This window comes from Numida meleagris, chromosome 6, assembly GCF_002078875.1.
Source record: "Numida meleagris isolate 19003 breed g44 Domestic line chromosome 6, NumMel1.0, whole genome shotgun sequence".
NCBI lineage: Eukaryota > Metazoa > Chordata > Aves > Galliformes > Numididae > Numida > Numida meleagris.
In genome coordinates, this window is record NC_034414.1 from 47,323,037 (window position 1) to 47,340,623 (window position 17,587).

The 17,587-nt window shown below is 34.9% G+C and overlaps 1 protein-coding gene across 5 annotated transcripts in view; it reads right to left on the reverse strand.

The window, feature by feature from the left end:
• Positions 1,487–17,587, reverse strand: part of DICER1 (dicer 1, ribonuclease III) — a 65,455-nt gene continuing 49,354 nt past the window's right edge. For 4 of the 5 annotated variants that reach the window (XM_021403606.1, XM_021403609.1, XM_021403608.1 and 1 more), the window contains 6 exons: positions 16,263–16,418; positions 11,673–12,555; positions 9,654–9,922; positions 6,871–7,033; positions 6,695–6,770; positions 6,254–6,419 (listed from right to left, as the gene is read on the reverse strand). In XM_021403606.1, coding sequence (XP_021259281.1) covers positions 6,254–6,419; positions 6,695–6,770; positions 6,871–7,033; positions 9,654–9,922; positions 11,673–12,555; positions 16,263–16,418 — 1,713 coding nt within the window. Of the gene's footprint in view, positions 6,420–6,694; positions 6,771–6,870; positions 7,034–9,653; positions 9,923–11,672; positions 12,556–16,262; positions 16,419–17,587 lie in introns of all 5 variants that reach the window. The other variant, XM_021403607.1, reaches the window with a different exon arrangement.

A 17,587-nucleotide genomic window follows, 5' to 3' on the forward strand; every position in this document is an offset into this window, starting at 1 on the left:
CTGCACTCAGCCCTGGTGAGGCTGCACCTTGAGTTCTGTGCTCACTTTTGGGCCTCTTGCTACAAGAAAGACAATGGGGCCCTGGAGAGTGTTGAGAAGGGCAATGAAACTAGTGAGGGGGGGTCTGGAGCACAGACCTTATAAGGAGCGGCTGAGGGAACTGTGATTGTTTAGTCTGGAGGAGGCTCATGGGAGACCTCATTGCTCTCAACAACTCCCTGGGAGGAGGTCGTGGTCAGGCTTTTCTCTTTTGTAACTAGCAACAGGACTAGAGGGAACAGCCTCAAGTTGCACCATGGGAGATTCAGGTTGGATTTTAGGAAAAATTGATTCTCTGAAAGAGTGGTCAGGCACTGGAATGGGCTGCCCAGGGAGGTGGTTGAGTCACTGTGCCTGGAGGTGTTCAAGAAATGTCTAGATGTTGTACTAAGGGACATGATTTAGTGAGGAAATGGTGGTGGTGGATGGGAAACTGGATGCTCTTGGAAGTCTTCTCCAACCTCGGTAATTCTATGATTGCTGTACTTTGAGCATCACTCTTGGCACCAGTCATCACAGTCATTCTGCATGTGATACATCACTAACAGTGAGACGAGTGTAGATGGCCATTCCATTCTTCCTCTTCCACAATGAATGGGAAGATAATGACATCAGCATTTAAAGAAAAAAAAAAAAGGCCCATTTTTCTGTCAAATACCTGGGGAAAGTTTTCCAGTTTGACCCACTTACTAACACTTGGAGGTGAGGGCCATGCTTACCTAAGCTACATACTGGAACTTGAAGGGCCTTAACTATCAATGCTGGGGGATGGGAAAATAGCTGGAAAGCCCTGAATGGTCAACAAGGTTTCTTAGGATCCTTAGCTGAGAATTGCTTGGTTCATTACAGCTGAGGAAAAGGTCACCCACTGCGAAAAAACTTCCTTGGGGAGTTTTCAAAAAGGAAAACTCCTAATCTTTGATCCACATGTCTGTCTTCTCTGTGAAACACCGACATACAACACTAGTGCACCTGTCAGAATATTCCAAACACGTTTTCAATATACAGGATAAGTGGAATACTTGAAGGAAAACAAAAAACAATTTAAACAAATTTAATTAATTTTGAGACTATTAGCACAGATTAACACTTCATTCTTAAAACATGCTGAATTGTGCAAGCTTGTGTTTCTGAACCCTCATGCGCTGGGGCCTCCCAGCTCCAGCAGAAGTTTTGCAGGTATAGTTGTCAACACAGAGATCAAACTGTAGCACATACACCAGCATTTTTAACCTGAGCAGCCCTTAAGAGTCTTCACACAACTATGAAGACAGTTCGTTCATCAGAGGAAGAAGACAGACTTGTATTTAAACAAGGTCAAGAAATAATGTTTTCAATTTTTTTTAATTTTTTTTTTTTAGATTGAGACAAAAAAAAAGTTTTTGATAAACTCTAGCAGATTTATGAAAAGATTAACAGGAACTAAAAACAAAAAGAAAAGACAATACAAGGTGAACAGACCATAACTTTATTGGAGATATACTCAGCTACAATTATTACAAAAAACTATTAAAGGTAATTGTGATCCATAAGGTGCAGATTGCAAATTTCTGCAGCAAGATTACAGTATGAATGAATTACATTTTATGTCCCTTAAAGACAGCTGCAGCATGTGATGGTAAATATTTTATTGTCCATCAAATTATATTTGTTATTCATTCTACTTGATTTCAACCATCTTTTCAGTCAAACTATTTACAATAAAAACACCTGCAATTCCCAATTATTGTCCACAAACATTTTTCTCTCTAACTTGCTGCTGCAGAATATTCTGAGTGCATCTACAAAGCAATTAAAGTAGTCTGTGGTTGCCATTCAAATAAAAGAGGGAAAAAACCCAAGGAGTTTATTGGATAACATTTATTTTTAAGAAATGTAGTTAGCTTTGATAAAAGTTTATTTTAACTGCTAGTGGAGTATACTGCAATGACCTCTAGATATTTGCTAACATAATTCAGATTGAGTTACAGAGTTACAGTTGATATTTAGATTACATTTCATGGTCACAAACTGTAGTGTTTTAAGTTTTAAACCTAATAGGAAGGTAAAGAAATCAGCTTCATGAAAGTCAGAGCAGTTGGAAAAGGATCAATGTCAGTAATTAAGTACCAAAAATCAAAATCCTTCTCACTTTACTCATGTAAAAAAAAACAACAGAGATTTCCAGGAGAATGTTTTTGCAGAGAATCCCACCCAAAGCGTATAAACCCAGAATACTGTCAGACAGAAGCAAGTGTAGCATCACAGCAGATCTCAACACTATTTGTCATTTTCAGATTATGCGTGCTGCTGTGACTGGGATATAAAGATTTCATTTTCTGTACAGATATATGCATGTAGCATAGTTATCTCATATGCAGTAACATAACCCCCCCATTTTCCAGTTTATAGTTCTGTATTTACTTACAAGGAGAAGAATCCAAACTCTGCTATGTATATATATATATGTGTGTATATATATATATATATGTATAGGCATGTATGTATATATGTATAGGCATATATACATATACACACATATATATATATATAGCACAGGATCTTCAGGTGCGTAAAATAATGCAGTGCCATTGATTACAAAGATACTGCATCAGTTTGCACTAGCTGAGGATCTGGCACATCATCCTGGGCCAACACTGTATTTCTCCTCAGCACTGCAACCGGTCTGAATTCTTCCCTAAGTTCTGTACTCTGCAGTCACAACACATTGTATAACGAGACTAAAAATTAACAGGCTTTTTTCTGTACGGACTTTAGCAGCATCAAGCTGAACAAACACTTCAGAAGTCGCTACTGGACACTCAATATTCAGACAGAGCAGAGATTTAGTTGAGGTTGACCAAATTCTAAGGACTACCTTCTTGCAGAAACTACGCTATATGCATAATGTGTTGGTTTGTTCAGAGATCATTACTGGAGTGTCAGAGGTCATTCTAATTTTAATTACTTCACATAACAGTAAAATGATGTAGTAAAAAAAAACAATAGCTTTAAAATACAACCAAGAGTTGTCACACCCCTTCATCGTATTTATCCACATACAGTAAAAATGCCACAGACATTGCAAATGACCTATTTAAGTTGTGCAAGTAAATGACACATTGCAGGCATATAATTATCTTTTTCAAATTCAGTAAATCAGAACAGCAGCAAGGCCAAACCACATTTTTCCTCTCTGTTAAGCATTTTTTTCCTTGAAATGAGGTAAAGCATGGTACCAAGTGCAATGCTTATTTGTGCTACATGAACAGAACAGCGCAAAAAAAAGCCATAAAAATAAAAACGCAGCATAGTTAGGAGGACTGTTTAAAGTACAGTATAACAGGACTTAGATAAACAAAAACAAAACAAAACAAGAAAAAAAACCAAGGTTCATGCCAACTAACCCCCACACTATTTTTAAGATGAGCCTGTGTGGCCGTGTGGTTGCTTTTGAAGATGGGTTGCAACAGTCTGCATACACTTGTGCTTACAGCATGTCAAGTGATCTCTATCCCAACCTTCAAATGATCAGATTTAGGTCTTTAATAGCATATACTGTCCAATGTCAAAATCATATCAACTGAAGGGTAAAACACACAGATGTATAACATGGAAACGAATATGATTTTTCTATCTCAAAGGATACAAAATATTTCAATGAGGTCACACTGGAAAACATTACGGCATTTAAAACTCATTTAAAAACGCATCAGCAGCAGAAACTACTTTATAGTCAGCCACTACACATTTCAGATTTCCAATTCATAGGCTTTATCTAGTAACAAAGTGATCATTAAACTGTTCTGAAATACAGAGCAAACTCAGTTCATTTTCTTTGCAAAGACACTCTGTACCACATTACTGCTAACAATCACCCGAAACCCCTGAGAATCTATAACCTTGAAACAATCAGTAAGAAATCGTACGCATTCAAAGACTAACCTTAATTCTTTTGTAACGCAGTTACAGCTACTTAACACTTTATAGATGGTCTGATCAATCTGATGATTGATGTCCGGTGAGAAATGCGGAACGGCCAACTTTCACGATCATGTATTTTCTGTAAGAAACTTTACTCCTAGCCTAAAGTAAGAGCTATAACTGAAGTTGGTAATCAATTTTCTTCTATAAAATGGCTACCTCAAAGCAATTTACCTTCGAAAATTCAGACTGTTCCATATCATTTACATTTTTTTATACACATCAAGACTTGCAGGCCTTGTAATTTCATGTTACATTTTCATTACTGAAGTAACAAACAAATGCTAGAACTGTTTTGCAAGCTACTATTTTAATTCTCACTCTGCCTACTATAACAATGTTCTTTTCAAATACAAGAATAGTCCTTTTTGCAGAATTAAAAAAATGAGATAGAAAATACATGAACTTTTGAAAACTGTATTTCAGAAAAGCTTAATGCCTACCCCTTGTCACTAAGGCTTTTTTCTTTTGTTGTTAAGAAAGCAAGAGCTGACAGTTTTTGTTTTGTTTTAGTGTGCATTTTGTGAGGAAAGGAATAGGGTTTAAAAGCAGGAAATACAGTATTTATCTGTAATTTAATACATAAGACACAGCATCAAGTTCAAACTATTGTGCTGGAAAACATTAAAACACCTTGCTCTGCTTTCTCAAACTTCAAGCATAATTAACAGGGCAAAATTGCAGCAAACCTCTACTGATATTGGTGGGAATACGAGACCCACAGCTTTTTAAAAAGGTAAATTAAGAGGTATTATAGTTACAGTGCAAAAATTAAATTTTCAAGCATAATATATAAACATAGCACCAAAACAGAAAAAACAATGCATGCAAAAAAAAAGAAGAAAAAAAGAAAAGAAAAAAGAACTGAGGTATTTAAGTGAAGAGTGCCTACATAAATCTAATTAAAGAAGTATAGGCAAAGCCTAAAAAATAAAAGTATGATTTCCCCCCTCCCCCAGTAGATCAAAACACCAATGAGCTAGTTTCTCTAAATTAAGGACCTAAATCACAGATGTATCAAAAGTACGGCAGTTATCTCAAACATCAACTTTCATGTTATTTAACAGCACAGCTTTGGTAGGTGAAATATGCATGCAACTCTGAAAAGTACAGTAAGAAATTTACGTGGAAATATTTCTAAGTGTAAAGGTGCTCTGTTTGTTAAATACGTAACCAATTGACTATAAAATCTGCAGCATATTTTAGGTGTGATATGTCTAAGGTTATTTTGTTAGAATGACAGCTTGCACTGTACAATTACTCGTTTCTGTTTCCAGTATTGGAACTATCTAGCTTGCAGGTTTGTGTAAAACTGGAATTTTAGCCAAAGACCATATTTTGCTTATGGTATAAAAAAATCTGTAGACTAACCACCTCCTCAGAATCGTTAAAAATAACCTAATTACATATATATGAATACAATTTCTATTATAATCCTGTAATAACTCACAGCTATATTAATGAGTTGTACTGTAAATATAGAGCTGTATCATTGTAAAATGCATAATAAAATGACGGGAATGTAAAATAGTTTGTTCCAAAAAAGATCAGAAATTAAAGGTTATTAATGAGGGTTTATTTACTTTTAAGGCAAGAACCTTTTTTTTTTTTTATGCAAGACTATGTGGCATAAGGACATTGAAGTCTCATTCTACCAGTATGCCAGCCATTTCAATTAAAATCTGTCCCTAACAAATAAGTGCAATAATGATTGGGAATGCCATCTTAATGTAAAAAGATGACATGTAGGAGAAAAAAAAACAAACGAGAATACTGGCACACTTATTCTTTCTTATACCCAATCATCCAGTACAGTTTATCAACTGCTTTATGACTGGCACTAGTGCACAGATTGAAGAATTTCAAGGTTACTATATATACATCTAGCAACTGCATTAGGCATAAGCTCCCTGGCCTTCTAACACTAAGCAAAGCTGTACTGACAATAAAAGGAAACCAAAAAGACCTGACAACAATTATTCTGAACACTTGCTAAATGTCATCATTAAAGCACTCTTGTGATTAAACAAAGCAGAAGTGAGGAAAGAAGACAAGATTGTGTTTGCGCAAAAAACTATAACTACAATTAGTTCCAAAATTTTATACACGTTAAATGTTTTGTTATCTACTCTGTTATCAAACAAACTTTAAATTCTGTCTTCCAATTTGTTCCTCTCAACATCAACATTTTAAAAAATTTGCTTTATTTGAATGTGTTTTTCCCCCCATTTCATTTATTTTAAGAGGAGTCTCAGCTGTTTGGGACCTGAGGTTGATTTGCTTTGAGGCTTCGTAGTGCTCTTCTTGCAGCTGCAGATTTGGCAATCCTGTAGCTTCTGCCAACACCTTTAAACTTTCCCTTTCCTACAACTTCCACAGTTACTCTGACCTTTCCATCGTAAGTTCTTTCTGCAGGACTGCAAAAATATACACAGTAATTACTTACTTACTGTCTAGGCACGTTAATGTGAAATACAAGACCTATATTCTCTTTTCTACAACAGTAAAATTATACAGAAATCATTACTTTTCTCAGAAAGTTATACAAAAACAAATACAAAGATCATTTTAACTTTTTGGTGCAAAAGAAATTAAAAATCAGCCATGACATTTAAAAAAATCCTCTGTAGTTCATGAAGTGCATCTTAAGAACATTTTAGGGTGGTGTGTTGTAAAGAAAGTGTCTTCTTACCTAAATTTGGCCGTCTCTGGCTCCATCTCAAGCAGCTCTCGCACTGGGGAACGGGGCACATTAGCAGAAAACTTTTCTGTTAAACAGTAAAAAACAAAAATAAAAATTGATGTTTGTTCTCTTCATAGCAGATGGCGCTTTATTATTATTACTTTTTTTCTGAAAGCTGACTGTACCTATTAATGGCCTCATCATTGGATAGTACACTTGCCAAACCATTTCCAAAGACATTCCACTATCCATATAAATGGCACCAGCAAGGGACTCAAATATATCCCCCATGGCCTTTGGTACTTCAATGTCTTCCTCCTTTTCTTCATCTTCTTCAGATCTTCTGAGCTGTTTGCAATTAAAAAAAAGAAGGGAGGGAAAGGGAGGAGAAAAGAGAGACATTTGCTTCTATTAAAATAAAACAAAGATCTTCAGAAATGTAAGTTCTCTTATATCCTATCCTGATCTGCTTCCTTTAAAGCTTTTTTTTCCATTGACAGCTTTCCACACTGAAATCATTCTTTTATTCCCCCATGAAACCAAGTTGCAAGATATAACATTTTTCAAATGTGAAAAAAAAAAAAATCCCCAAACACCACTGCTTACAGAGGACTTAATATGCGTGGTGAATTCTCCTGTAACAATTCTGTAGCATTTCACTATGGGTCTGTTTTTTCCAATAAGAAACAGACTCAGTTCTATCAATCAATAGTCGAAAGCTACTCATAACAAAGGAAGACTTTATACATTAAAGACCTCCTAGAAGGAGGCTTTAAAATCTTTAAGTCAAATCTGTGGATGAAAGTCAGATGCACCATTTCTTACTTCATTTACCTCAAGCATAAAAGAAGCATTAGTAAAGTAAGTCACTATTAACTGATAACCATCAACATTAGACTGAGCTAATAGGTACACTTAGGTTTTTTTAAACACAGCAGGTAGAGGTTTTTTTTGCTACTGCACTAATATAAGTCCAAAGTCAATTATCATTAAAACTAAACTTATGGTGTCTATCTTACAGATCTTGAAGTAACCCGCTCCTTAGTTACAAATATTTCAAATATATATAATTTGCATTCACTTTAGTGCAAATAAAGTAATACAAAAAACAAAATGTTTTGGATCATTACTGTCCTCTGCCTAAAGAGAATATATTTTTGTCTTTTCCTCAGCAGGCAGCCCCTATTTAGGTTTTAAGACCCAATTCAGATCTCTTAACAGTCACCACAATGCTTTATAAACTAGTCCCTTCTAAAACATTTCTCCCTAAAATAAATTAAACAAGTCAAACCTGATGTGTACACCCTCCAAAGTGGAATTATGATGATAAATAATAAAAATGAACTGTGTTTTGAAGAGTGTATTTCATACCAAGTCCAAACTGAAGCACTTTAGAATTACACAGTACTTAAATAACAGAAGGAGAGAGAAATTAATATCTATAAGGCAAGGAGCAACAGATGTTTCAGGAGTGAGATTTGAGAAAAACAAAGCAGATAATGTGGAGACGCACATGGAAACCAGTCTAGCTGGCATGGACTGCAGAAACAAAGACTCTTGCATTAACTGTGATGAAATAAGAGTTTCAGTAATTCAGTGCCAGACCAAGATAGGGAGCAGGCATAGGGAGAGTGAAACAAGAATTTTATTTGAAACAGCTATCTCAGAATTTGGTTGCAACTTGGATCGACGTTTCTAGGCCATCTTTTTGCATACCAGCAAAAACCAAACAAAGCTGAAGAATCACTGTTATGAGCTCTTAAGATGAGATTCTAACCTTTTTACTCATATTGTGAAGAACAGAGATAGTAATTCTCATCAGAGAACCAAACTATCTGAATTTCAATAAAAATTTTCTTAGTTTCTTAGTGTTCTCAGCCTTCCCATAAAACATATGTATTTCACTCTCTACCAGATGCAAGGGCTGTAAACACATAAGTAACTGAAGGCTTTTGATTCCTGAGCTTTAAATTGTCTATCAAAAAGAAGAAATTACTAAAGTCAAGGGTAACGTGTTTATTTAGAGCTAGAGTATTCTCAGAGTATTTTCTAAGAAGTTAGTAACTGTTTTTCAGAAGACAAACTATTAGGAAAATCGACTAGATATTATTTTTTTAAAAAGGATTATGAGAAAGATCATCTCTTGCAGGACTCTGGTTAAAATTTTACCCAGAAGGCCCTTGCACTCATACGTTTTCTGAGCAGCTTATCTAGCTGAGATGGGTTTAGTCCATTCTTCAGTAAATGTTTATTTACATTTATTTCACATATTTGTATTTAATTCAAATATTTCATTTACATTTATTACATATCTCAGATATGATCTAAGTTTGCAGGTCCTCAGCTAAAGTCTTTTTCAAGTTTATTTGAATGATGCCTATGTTTCCTTGTCTAGCAGCTCTAAAGCTTCTAGGACCATTTCAAACATTCTGGTGCAGAATGCACTGACATCTGCTCCAGCAAAGGTCATCCAGAACAAAAACACTGAACATTTCTTACACGGTGTGCTACATTAAATAATCCCAGTATTTTGCCAAGCTAGTATTGTTTGTGGTATTGTGTGGATATCCTATCTTGAGTCAGCATTATTGTGTGGCTTAATGCTTCTTTATTACTGCTTTATGGTACAGTAGGCTTCCAATCAGAGAAGCAAGCCAAGAACAACATGGGGAAAAAAAAACCAAAACACTAAGAACAACACAAAGGTGAAATACTGAGAGAAATCAGTTGTCACTGAAAAAAATCTATAGGTCTCGATTTACTTTCATGATGTTTTTACTCACTCTACGCTTCCTGAAGATTGTATTTTACTCCACAAACTGCACGCTTTACTACTGAGATCCACCTGCTTCTTTGGCTGCTTTGTGCTTAAAACTAAAACATTACAAAAATGTACATCATGATAAGAAATCTAATAACATGCTACAAGTCAGATACTGAAAACATTTTTTTTCCTACTACCACTAACCTCCGAATCCATTCCTTGCATTTCATTCTTTTCCATTTGAAACTGCACAAAGTCATCAATAACATGAAACAGTTCAGGAGAGACAGCTTTGAAGTACTTGTGGTAGTCATACTTTACAGCTAGCGATGCAAAAATGGTGTTATTGACTAGAGCAGATCGGAGGTCAGTAAGAACTCCTGGTGAGTGTTGACGTGGGTCTTCATAAAGGTGCTTGGTTATGAGGTAGTCCAAAATTGCATCTCCCAGGAATTCTAAGCGCTGGTAACAATCTTAAAGCATTGGAAATAAAAGAAGGTACAACAACACAATTAAGTTTAACACACACATTCTTTCCAGGCCTTTCTGGAAAGGAGGTTTGGTACACTGCCATGTACATTCCACAAACTAACCAATGTTCGGGGAAGAGCAGTATGTTTTAAAACAAGTATCCTTGTCTTTAAAAAGATTGCTAATAAATTATGAAAATAAGAAGAAAACAGTTTTATTTAGTAATAAAAACACTCTTTGAGACAAATGTTAATTTGTCAGGCTAGCAAAACACTTGTACATAATCAATTAATGCCTATGTTCAAAGTCATCCTATGGAGCCGAGAAACGTACAAATAAAAATCAAGAAATTCTATTACACACTGATCTGAAAAGGATGACAACTAATGCTGCAATTTTTTTTTTTTTTAATGTAACTTGCCATACATTTAGAATTCTTGAAATGCATTGAACTAAGATTCCCATTCAGAATGAGTTCATTTATGCTAAGAAATGAAAATGATAAGCCTTTGTTGTCTGGATAATTGACAAGGCAGAGGGGATTGGAGAACTATGGAGGTCTATTTTTAGAATATAAATAAAACCACCACCACCACCACCACCACCATCTTGAAAAGCAAACAGGAATAGGTGGGAAGAGAAGGAAGACAAAACTACAACAAAGGTAACTTGACAGTGAAATGGCTAGTGGGGAGATTCAGTTGCCTTGTGCAGCTAAGTTACTGTCACATCTCAACTAATGCTCCTTAAGAAAAAAAAAAAAACAGCTGTTACAGCAACTCCAAATTATCCTATATTGTAAAAAGAAAAGGGACTGGAGTCAAAAGTTTCTGTTAGAAGCAACATAAATTTCATCTACGTGCTATGTCTCAACATTTCTCCTTGACAGTATATAAAAAGGAATCCTCTACCTTTTATATGCTTTGTGAAGCTTCTATAAAAAGTAAATATATATGTAGGTAATACTACCTCAAACGGAAAACCAAAGAAGCCTGTCAGTGTTTCATCAGGACTATTTCTCAATGTACTAACTTTTCAAAATGACTTATTTCTTTAATTAAGGCAAAGATTTCTTAGTTCTTGGAGTAAGGAACCAATTCACTATGGGGAAAATTCAGACAAAGCAAAAGTAATTGAAGAATATTGCAAATTTGGTCTGCTGTTAGATCATGTACAGGAACATTAAGCAGTTAACCTGAAATTAATATTTAGTCTGATTTAGTGAACTACTTCAAACTTTTACATTAAATATTTAATCAACAAAACACCCAAACTTAAATTAAGCCTTCAGTTTTTAGTTGGGAATTCGAAGTTTCCATAAATGTTGTCCAGTCTACTTTTAGTCTTAGATATACACTCAAAGAGTAATATTTTTGGGATTAAATTATGTGACAAATTGCTAAATATATTTGCAAAATATCAGCACTTCCGGATTTTCTGCAGTTACATAAGTATTTATCACAACTAAATAAAAATCTAACATTAGTCATGTGCATTAACAATACAGCATCAGAGACACATCCTGTATCTGTATCAATTCAGAATATGAATAATCATTAAGATATAGCTTCAGCAGGTATCCCCCTTCTAAATCAGGGCAAGATACTGTTTTATAAGCATTTTTATTCAGAGACTATTGACTTCATGAAATAGTACACCAGATGTAAAAACGGACTACATATGGGAATACAACAAACTTCCTATCTTACATTTATTATACAAGAAAAAACACTTTTCTTTAAGACGACTTACCAGTAATGGTATTATAATGGTATGAGGCATGAGTAAACGCCTGAAGAAGATACGCCTTGTTCTTAAAACTGTAATTAATTTTCTTCTCAAAGTTTTCAAAACCAGAAATAAGGTGATTCAGGGTTTTTTCAGCATCTGGGTGATCAAACATACACCTCGGTGGGATCTTCAAACAACCATACTCCAGGTCTTTATAAAGAGAAGGCTCTGAATTAACTACACAAGCAGAAACAGAGTTTGATGAAAGATTCTTCTGCTCACTGTTACAATTCTCTCCGGCAGCACACAAAGTGCTTTCCCAATCAGTCTTTTTAATTACAGGGAGCACCTTCAGCCCCAGTGAACACAGGAAAAGCTGAGCAGCTCTTTCACCACAGCTGGTCAGATAGCAGCCCAACAGGGCTTCCACACAGTCTGCAATGCTTTTGTCAGCAATACACTGCTCTGTATGCAAGTCATATGAGATAGACTGTTTTCCTGCATCGACACCACAGTTTTCTTCTGATGGATTCCAGAAACCCACTACAAAATCATCCTCTTCAACAGCCTTGCTAGGATCCAGATAGCACATAGCATCCCAAGAGCTATAGTCAAAATCATCAAAATCTGATGAAAACTGAACGTTACCCAGGGACGACTTTTTGGGTGCTTTCCATTCATAGTTTGAATCAGTGGTTGAAAAGTGAGAGAGAGAAATTTTCTTCACAAAAGCCCCCGATCCCATTAACATACTATCTATGAATTTGATATGCTCCTGATCATACTCCAAAAAATCATCTTCAAAGTCTGTTTCTTCCTTGGGTAACCTCCACATTAGGTCTTCATCCTCTTCATCATCATCATCATAATCAAGTTTGCCATTAGCCAACAAATTCTCCTTTGTCTATGAAAGAACACAAACAACATGCTACTGAAGAGGAAAATAGATAATTTTATTCCAGAATTGTCATAAGAATAGGATGTGAGTAGTATCTACTAATAAGCCTGACATGTTTAGTTAATAGTACATTGTCTAATCAGAAACATGATACAACCTCAATTAACGCTAGCATGCCAAGTCAAGAATAATTGTCTTGGAATACACTACTAAAGGTTAAGTAATAAAGGTTTTGTATGCTTTATGTACAACACATGCTATGTTTCATAGGAACTCATGCTTATATTTTTTTCAATGCACACAAAACTGATTAAAAAAACACTAACTGTATACTTGTATGCCGAAGAAAGCTAAAGGAAGAATTTCAAATTAACAAATTTAGAGATAGAAAAAAAAGGAATGGACTTGAGTGTATTCTTCTCTCCAGCTTCTAAGAAAGGCTACTGAAAATGTTTAATCAGTGCAATCCTGAAGATTCTATCTGTGTTAAATAATAAGGGTCTTGCAGGGTTTACTATAGTCACAGTCACCATCGTCTCAGTTTCAGTTCAAAACTACAAAGCACATTCAATCAAACAACTATAAGAATCTCTTAGACACTAGCGCTTCAATATTCATTACTTAAAGCAGCAAAATATATTTATTTATGCTCTCAAATACAGTTCAGTTGCAAGTAAGTTGTAGTCTACTCAGCAAACCAATTAAAAGTTTAGTCAATCAGTGTTTTGGTTCTTACAGACCAAAACAGGAGTCTAATACCAGTTGGCAAGAATTAAATGCATGTGTGGGAGACTGTCTTGGTCGTCTATGTTAGGGATTCAGTAAGTGATCTTGCTTAGAAGCAGAAGAAAAACAAATTAATAACATGTAATTTTAACACCTATGAAACCTCTCTAGCTTCTCAAATGTTTTGCATCACCAAGATTTCAATAAAGAATGTCTAAGAATGGAGAAGGAGAAAAATGACACAGTTATGCAACATAGGTTTTTGTTTGGTACTTAACAGCAACCTATACATTAAATTACAATGTAGAATAATGATGCAATGCAAAGGCAACCAGTATTAATCCTATACTTTAGACAAGTACATAGCTAATTTCTTTCAGACTATACTCATAACCTTATCTAGTTAAAAGAAAAGTTACATTTGTCACCATTTTTAATACAAAATTACACATCCACAACAATAAAAGTAATGATACCTCATATCTTTTCCCTCCTCACATGGAACAAATTGGTGTACACTGAAGTAAATTGTAAATTGAACACAGATATGTCCAAGCTATACAATGCTGTACAATTTGCTGTGGCCCCAATCCAGGAAAGCACTTTAACATATTAGCTAAATGCATAAGTAGCCGTCCTTATATCAAAAGGACTATTCACAGGCTCAACCCAGCATCATTGATGTCAATGGGAATTCTGCCACTGAATTTGATTGGAGCAAGATCAGATTCAAAGTGCTTTTCTGGATTGGGTCTTGAAAGCCAACACCATTTTGAATCAAGTGAAACAGCCTATATCTGCCCTCAATCTATGTATGGTATGCTGTAGTCTCAGCTATCTAATCTTGCAAATCTGTGACCCAGATGCGAAAACTGGGGACACCTCAATTTGGGCCAAATGTACAAGCCCTTATTGCTGTGGATGCGCAGCTAGAGGATGCACCAGGCAGCCCCTAAAACCATACAGTGACCAACCAGATTACAACCTTCCTCAGCTTGATGTGGCAGAGCTAGCCAGGTCTAGGAAAGGTGGGGGAGGGGAAATGGCTATAGGAACTCAGAGACCAGCTACATTTTGCCAAAAATTTTTCCACTGTTGTAATTACCCATTTCACATGTCCAAAGCAGGGATTTCACTAACTTTAACTGCTCAATAAAAATTGCAAAACTTAAAATCGAGTATTTATCCTGGAAACTAGTAACAGCACAAGTTTTTTTAACCAACTAGAACTACAGCTGATTTTTTTTCTTCTCACACATCACCTGTCCCACCTGCCACTAAAATAAAAATACACTCCCTGAATGAGAAGCGTTCATTTCTAAGGGTTCAGTGGCTGTCCTTGCAAATATTTAAAAAAAGATAAATTGCATTTTTGCTACAATTTCATTCACAAGTTAAATAATTTTAAAAAACAGGACAGCTAAGTAACCTACCCTAACACTGCCTGCACATTGCTTCTTACACTACAAGAATAGAAAATGAAAAATTAAGTGCTGAGAATGCATTTCAGCTAAATGAGTCAGGATATAATTCTGGTAGTTACGTTCCTCATCATTAAAAAGTATTTCAAAAATAATAAAAAAATTAACCCCAGATGAGGTTTTTTTTTTCTTAAAGAACATAAAATTAACTTTGAATTAGTTATGGCCACAAGCTATATATAACTATATTATGTAATCTTTTTCTTGCTGTTTGGGAATCAGCTATTTGATAAATTAACAGACAGTTCTGCTACAGGGAAGATCTTACTGCTTGATAACACAATAATACCAACATTTGATTAGGACGTTTCAATAATAATTTGTCAGAATGAAATGAGATTTCTAGCTCCAGAGATAAACAATGAAATTTAAATCTGAGATCACAGAAAATCTAGTTTGCCACTCGGCACAAAAAACCCTGTATTTGGGTCTGAAATTGAAAATTTTATTTACAAACAAATAGTGAAAGAGGAAGAAGCCACTGAGAAGTTATAGAGAACTGAAAGCTTTTTAAAAGTAATGATTATCACCTGTCCCAAATGTACTATTTTATTTTCAGAAAGGCATAACAGTAAGTCCCTTTGAAACAAAATCTTGGCATGACACAGAACCACAATAATCAAGTTGTTTTATTCTGCAATAAATATTTATTTGCACAATACATCTACCTAACAGCCCTCTCATGTGCCCTCTGGTGGTTCTGCAATCCGAGTGTGGTCTTCAAACTGGAAAAAAAAAATAAATCCCTCCACTCCCCCCAACCTCCAAATTATTCTCAAACACCTCAAAAATAAATACTGGCTGCTGTAATCAGTGGTGTTTCCTAAACATCCACTCTTACTCTTGACATAAAATAATTTTCAGGAATAATTTTCATAACTCCTCATTAAGTTTTGCCATTCTGAAGTTTTTGGTGACAGGCACTAAGAGGTGTCTATGTCCGCATTTTATTTTGGATGAAGAGTAATTCTCACCCATCCTTGCTTTCTAGCTAACAGCAAGCAGTATTTTCTCAAGCCAGCTGTAAACTTTATTCTCCAAAGCACTATGAAAAATAACAATGCCTCATATATTCTATAAAGATCAATACATCATTTATTAAAAAGCAAACAGACAAAATTTCTTCTGCATACAAATGTTACAGCAAAACCAACAATGATAATTCAGTTTTAAATTTCCAGGAGAAACTTCAGACCAGGCAAATTCAGGAGAGTACCTTAACTACAAGCAAAAAAGCTTTTCTTTCCTGCTTTTCTATTAATATATATTGGATGATGTTCATCAAATTTCCTTAGTTTGGGCTCTACTTGGGATCAGTTTGCCCCTCATTTTGCTTAAATTATGGTTAAGTTTTAGACAGAAATGAAATAAATATATGGATTTTTTTTTCCAAAATGTAGCAAAATATGTAAGGGACAGGAGAAGGTAGAGGTTAGAGGATACAGATCACACTCATTAAACTATATTGACAGTTTAATTCATCAACATTGTTTAATAAAGTCTTACCGTTTCATCTTTCTCCCATTTATCAGTGTTGCTCTTGTCCTGGTTTACTATGTAACCAGGAGGAAGCCAATTGACAGGGGGATCAAAAATCGATACCACCATACGACTAGGCAGTCCTTTCTTTTTTCCAAGGCGATACAAGTTACAGTTGCTGACCTTCAGGAAAAATGTTTTGATAAATCTCTGGACATGCATTTGTAAAAGAAAAGGTTAACATATGAAGAACCAAAACCATTTTATGAGGTCAGATCAGATTTTGTACCACTGTGCATTTCCTTTAGTTCTCTAAAGAGTGTTCAGATTTCTTAACATAGTGCAACCAATTCACAGCACAGCAGAGATTTATTTATTTACGTTAAATATATTAGGTGTGACAATTTCAGTTAAAAGAAATCTGTTAGATTAGGTTCTCTTTGTAAAACAAAATTACTGCTAATTTTAGAATAATAGTAAATATAACCTGGACAAGTGTCATTAATTACCACTATTAACAGTCAACATTCAAACTAGATTTGGAATGAAAAATGATTACTATTATGACCTAAACTTTAGCAACAGAAAGCATTAAAACAGTTCCACATAAAAAATCTTAGTAAGTTATAATCCAGATGTTATTTTGAAATACTCAAATGCTTTTAAATATTTTAAAAGGATAGGAAAAACACATACACAAACATCCTTTCTTTTACTTTTGAACTACCAACTTCTGACCTTCATTTCTCATTTTAAACACAATTTCCATGTTTCCTTTTAAAGTACTGAAATCCGAACTTGAATATTGAATTGCTTCTTTTATTTGAAGCAAGTTTTTTAGCTTTCCTCATTTTCCAAGACTAGTCTACTCAGCTGTTTAATCCTCAGTGATGCATTTTATTAGAAGGAGACAATCACATTCTAAACATTTAAATTACGTTACATGGAAAAAAAAATTACGACTCCAGAATTCTAAAACTGTAACAGAAGTGAAGACTTTGCTCACTACTGCTTACGTTTACATTAAAGTACTTTTATAAATTTTTATTCAACAGTTCTGTATGGTTATTTTTGTTTCTTTCATTTTCAGTATTCCTGTAAGATCATGCAAAAAGCTTTTACGGAAGGCAACTCATTGTGGAAACAAAGAAAAGGTCAGTAAAGCTACAGTCTAATGCTCTGTGCTGCTAACATTTGACGCAAGTGCTCCCATTAAGAGTTTCTACTCTAAACAACTCTAATGTTTGGTCCACCAAACGTTCTCACTAACCCAGAAGTTTCAGTTCAGTTCAGCCCTGTCCTTTCTTAGGGATGGTCATCAGCTGTTTTAGATTTAGAAACAAACTGTAAAA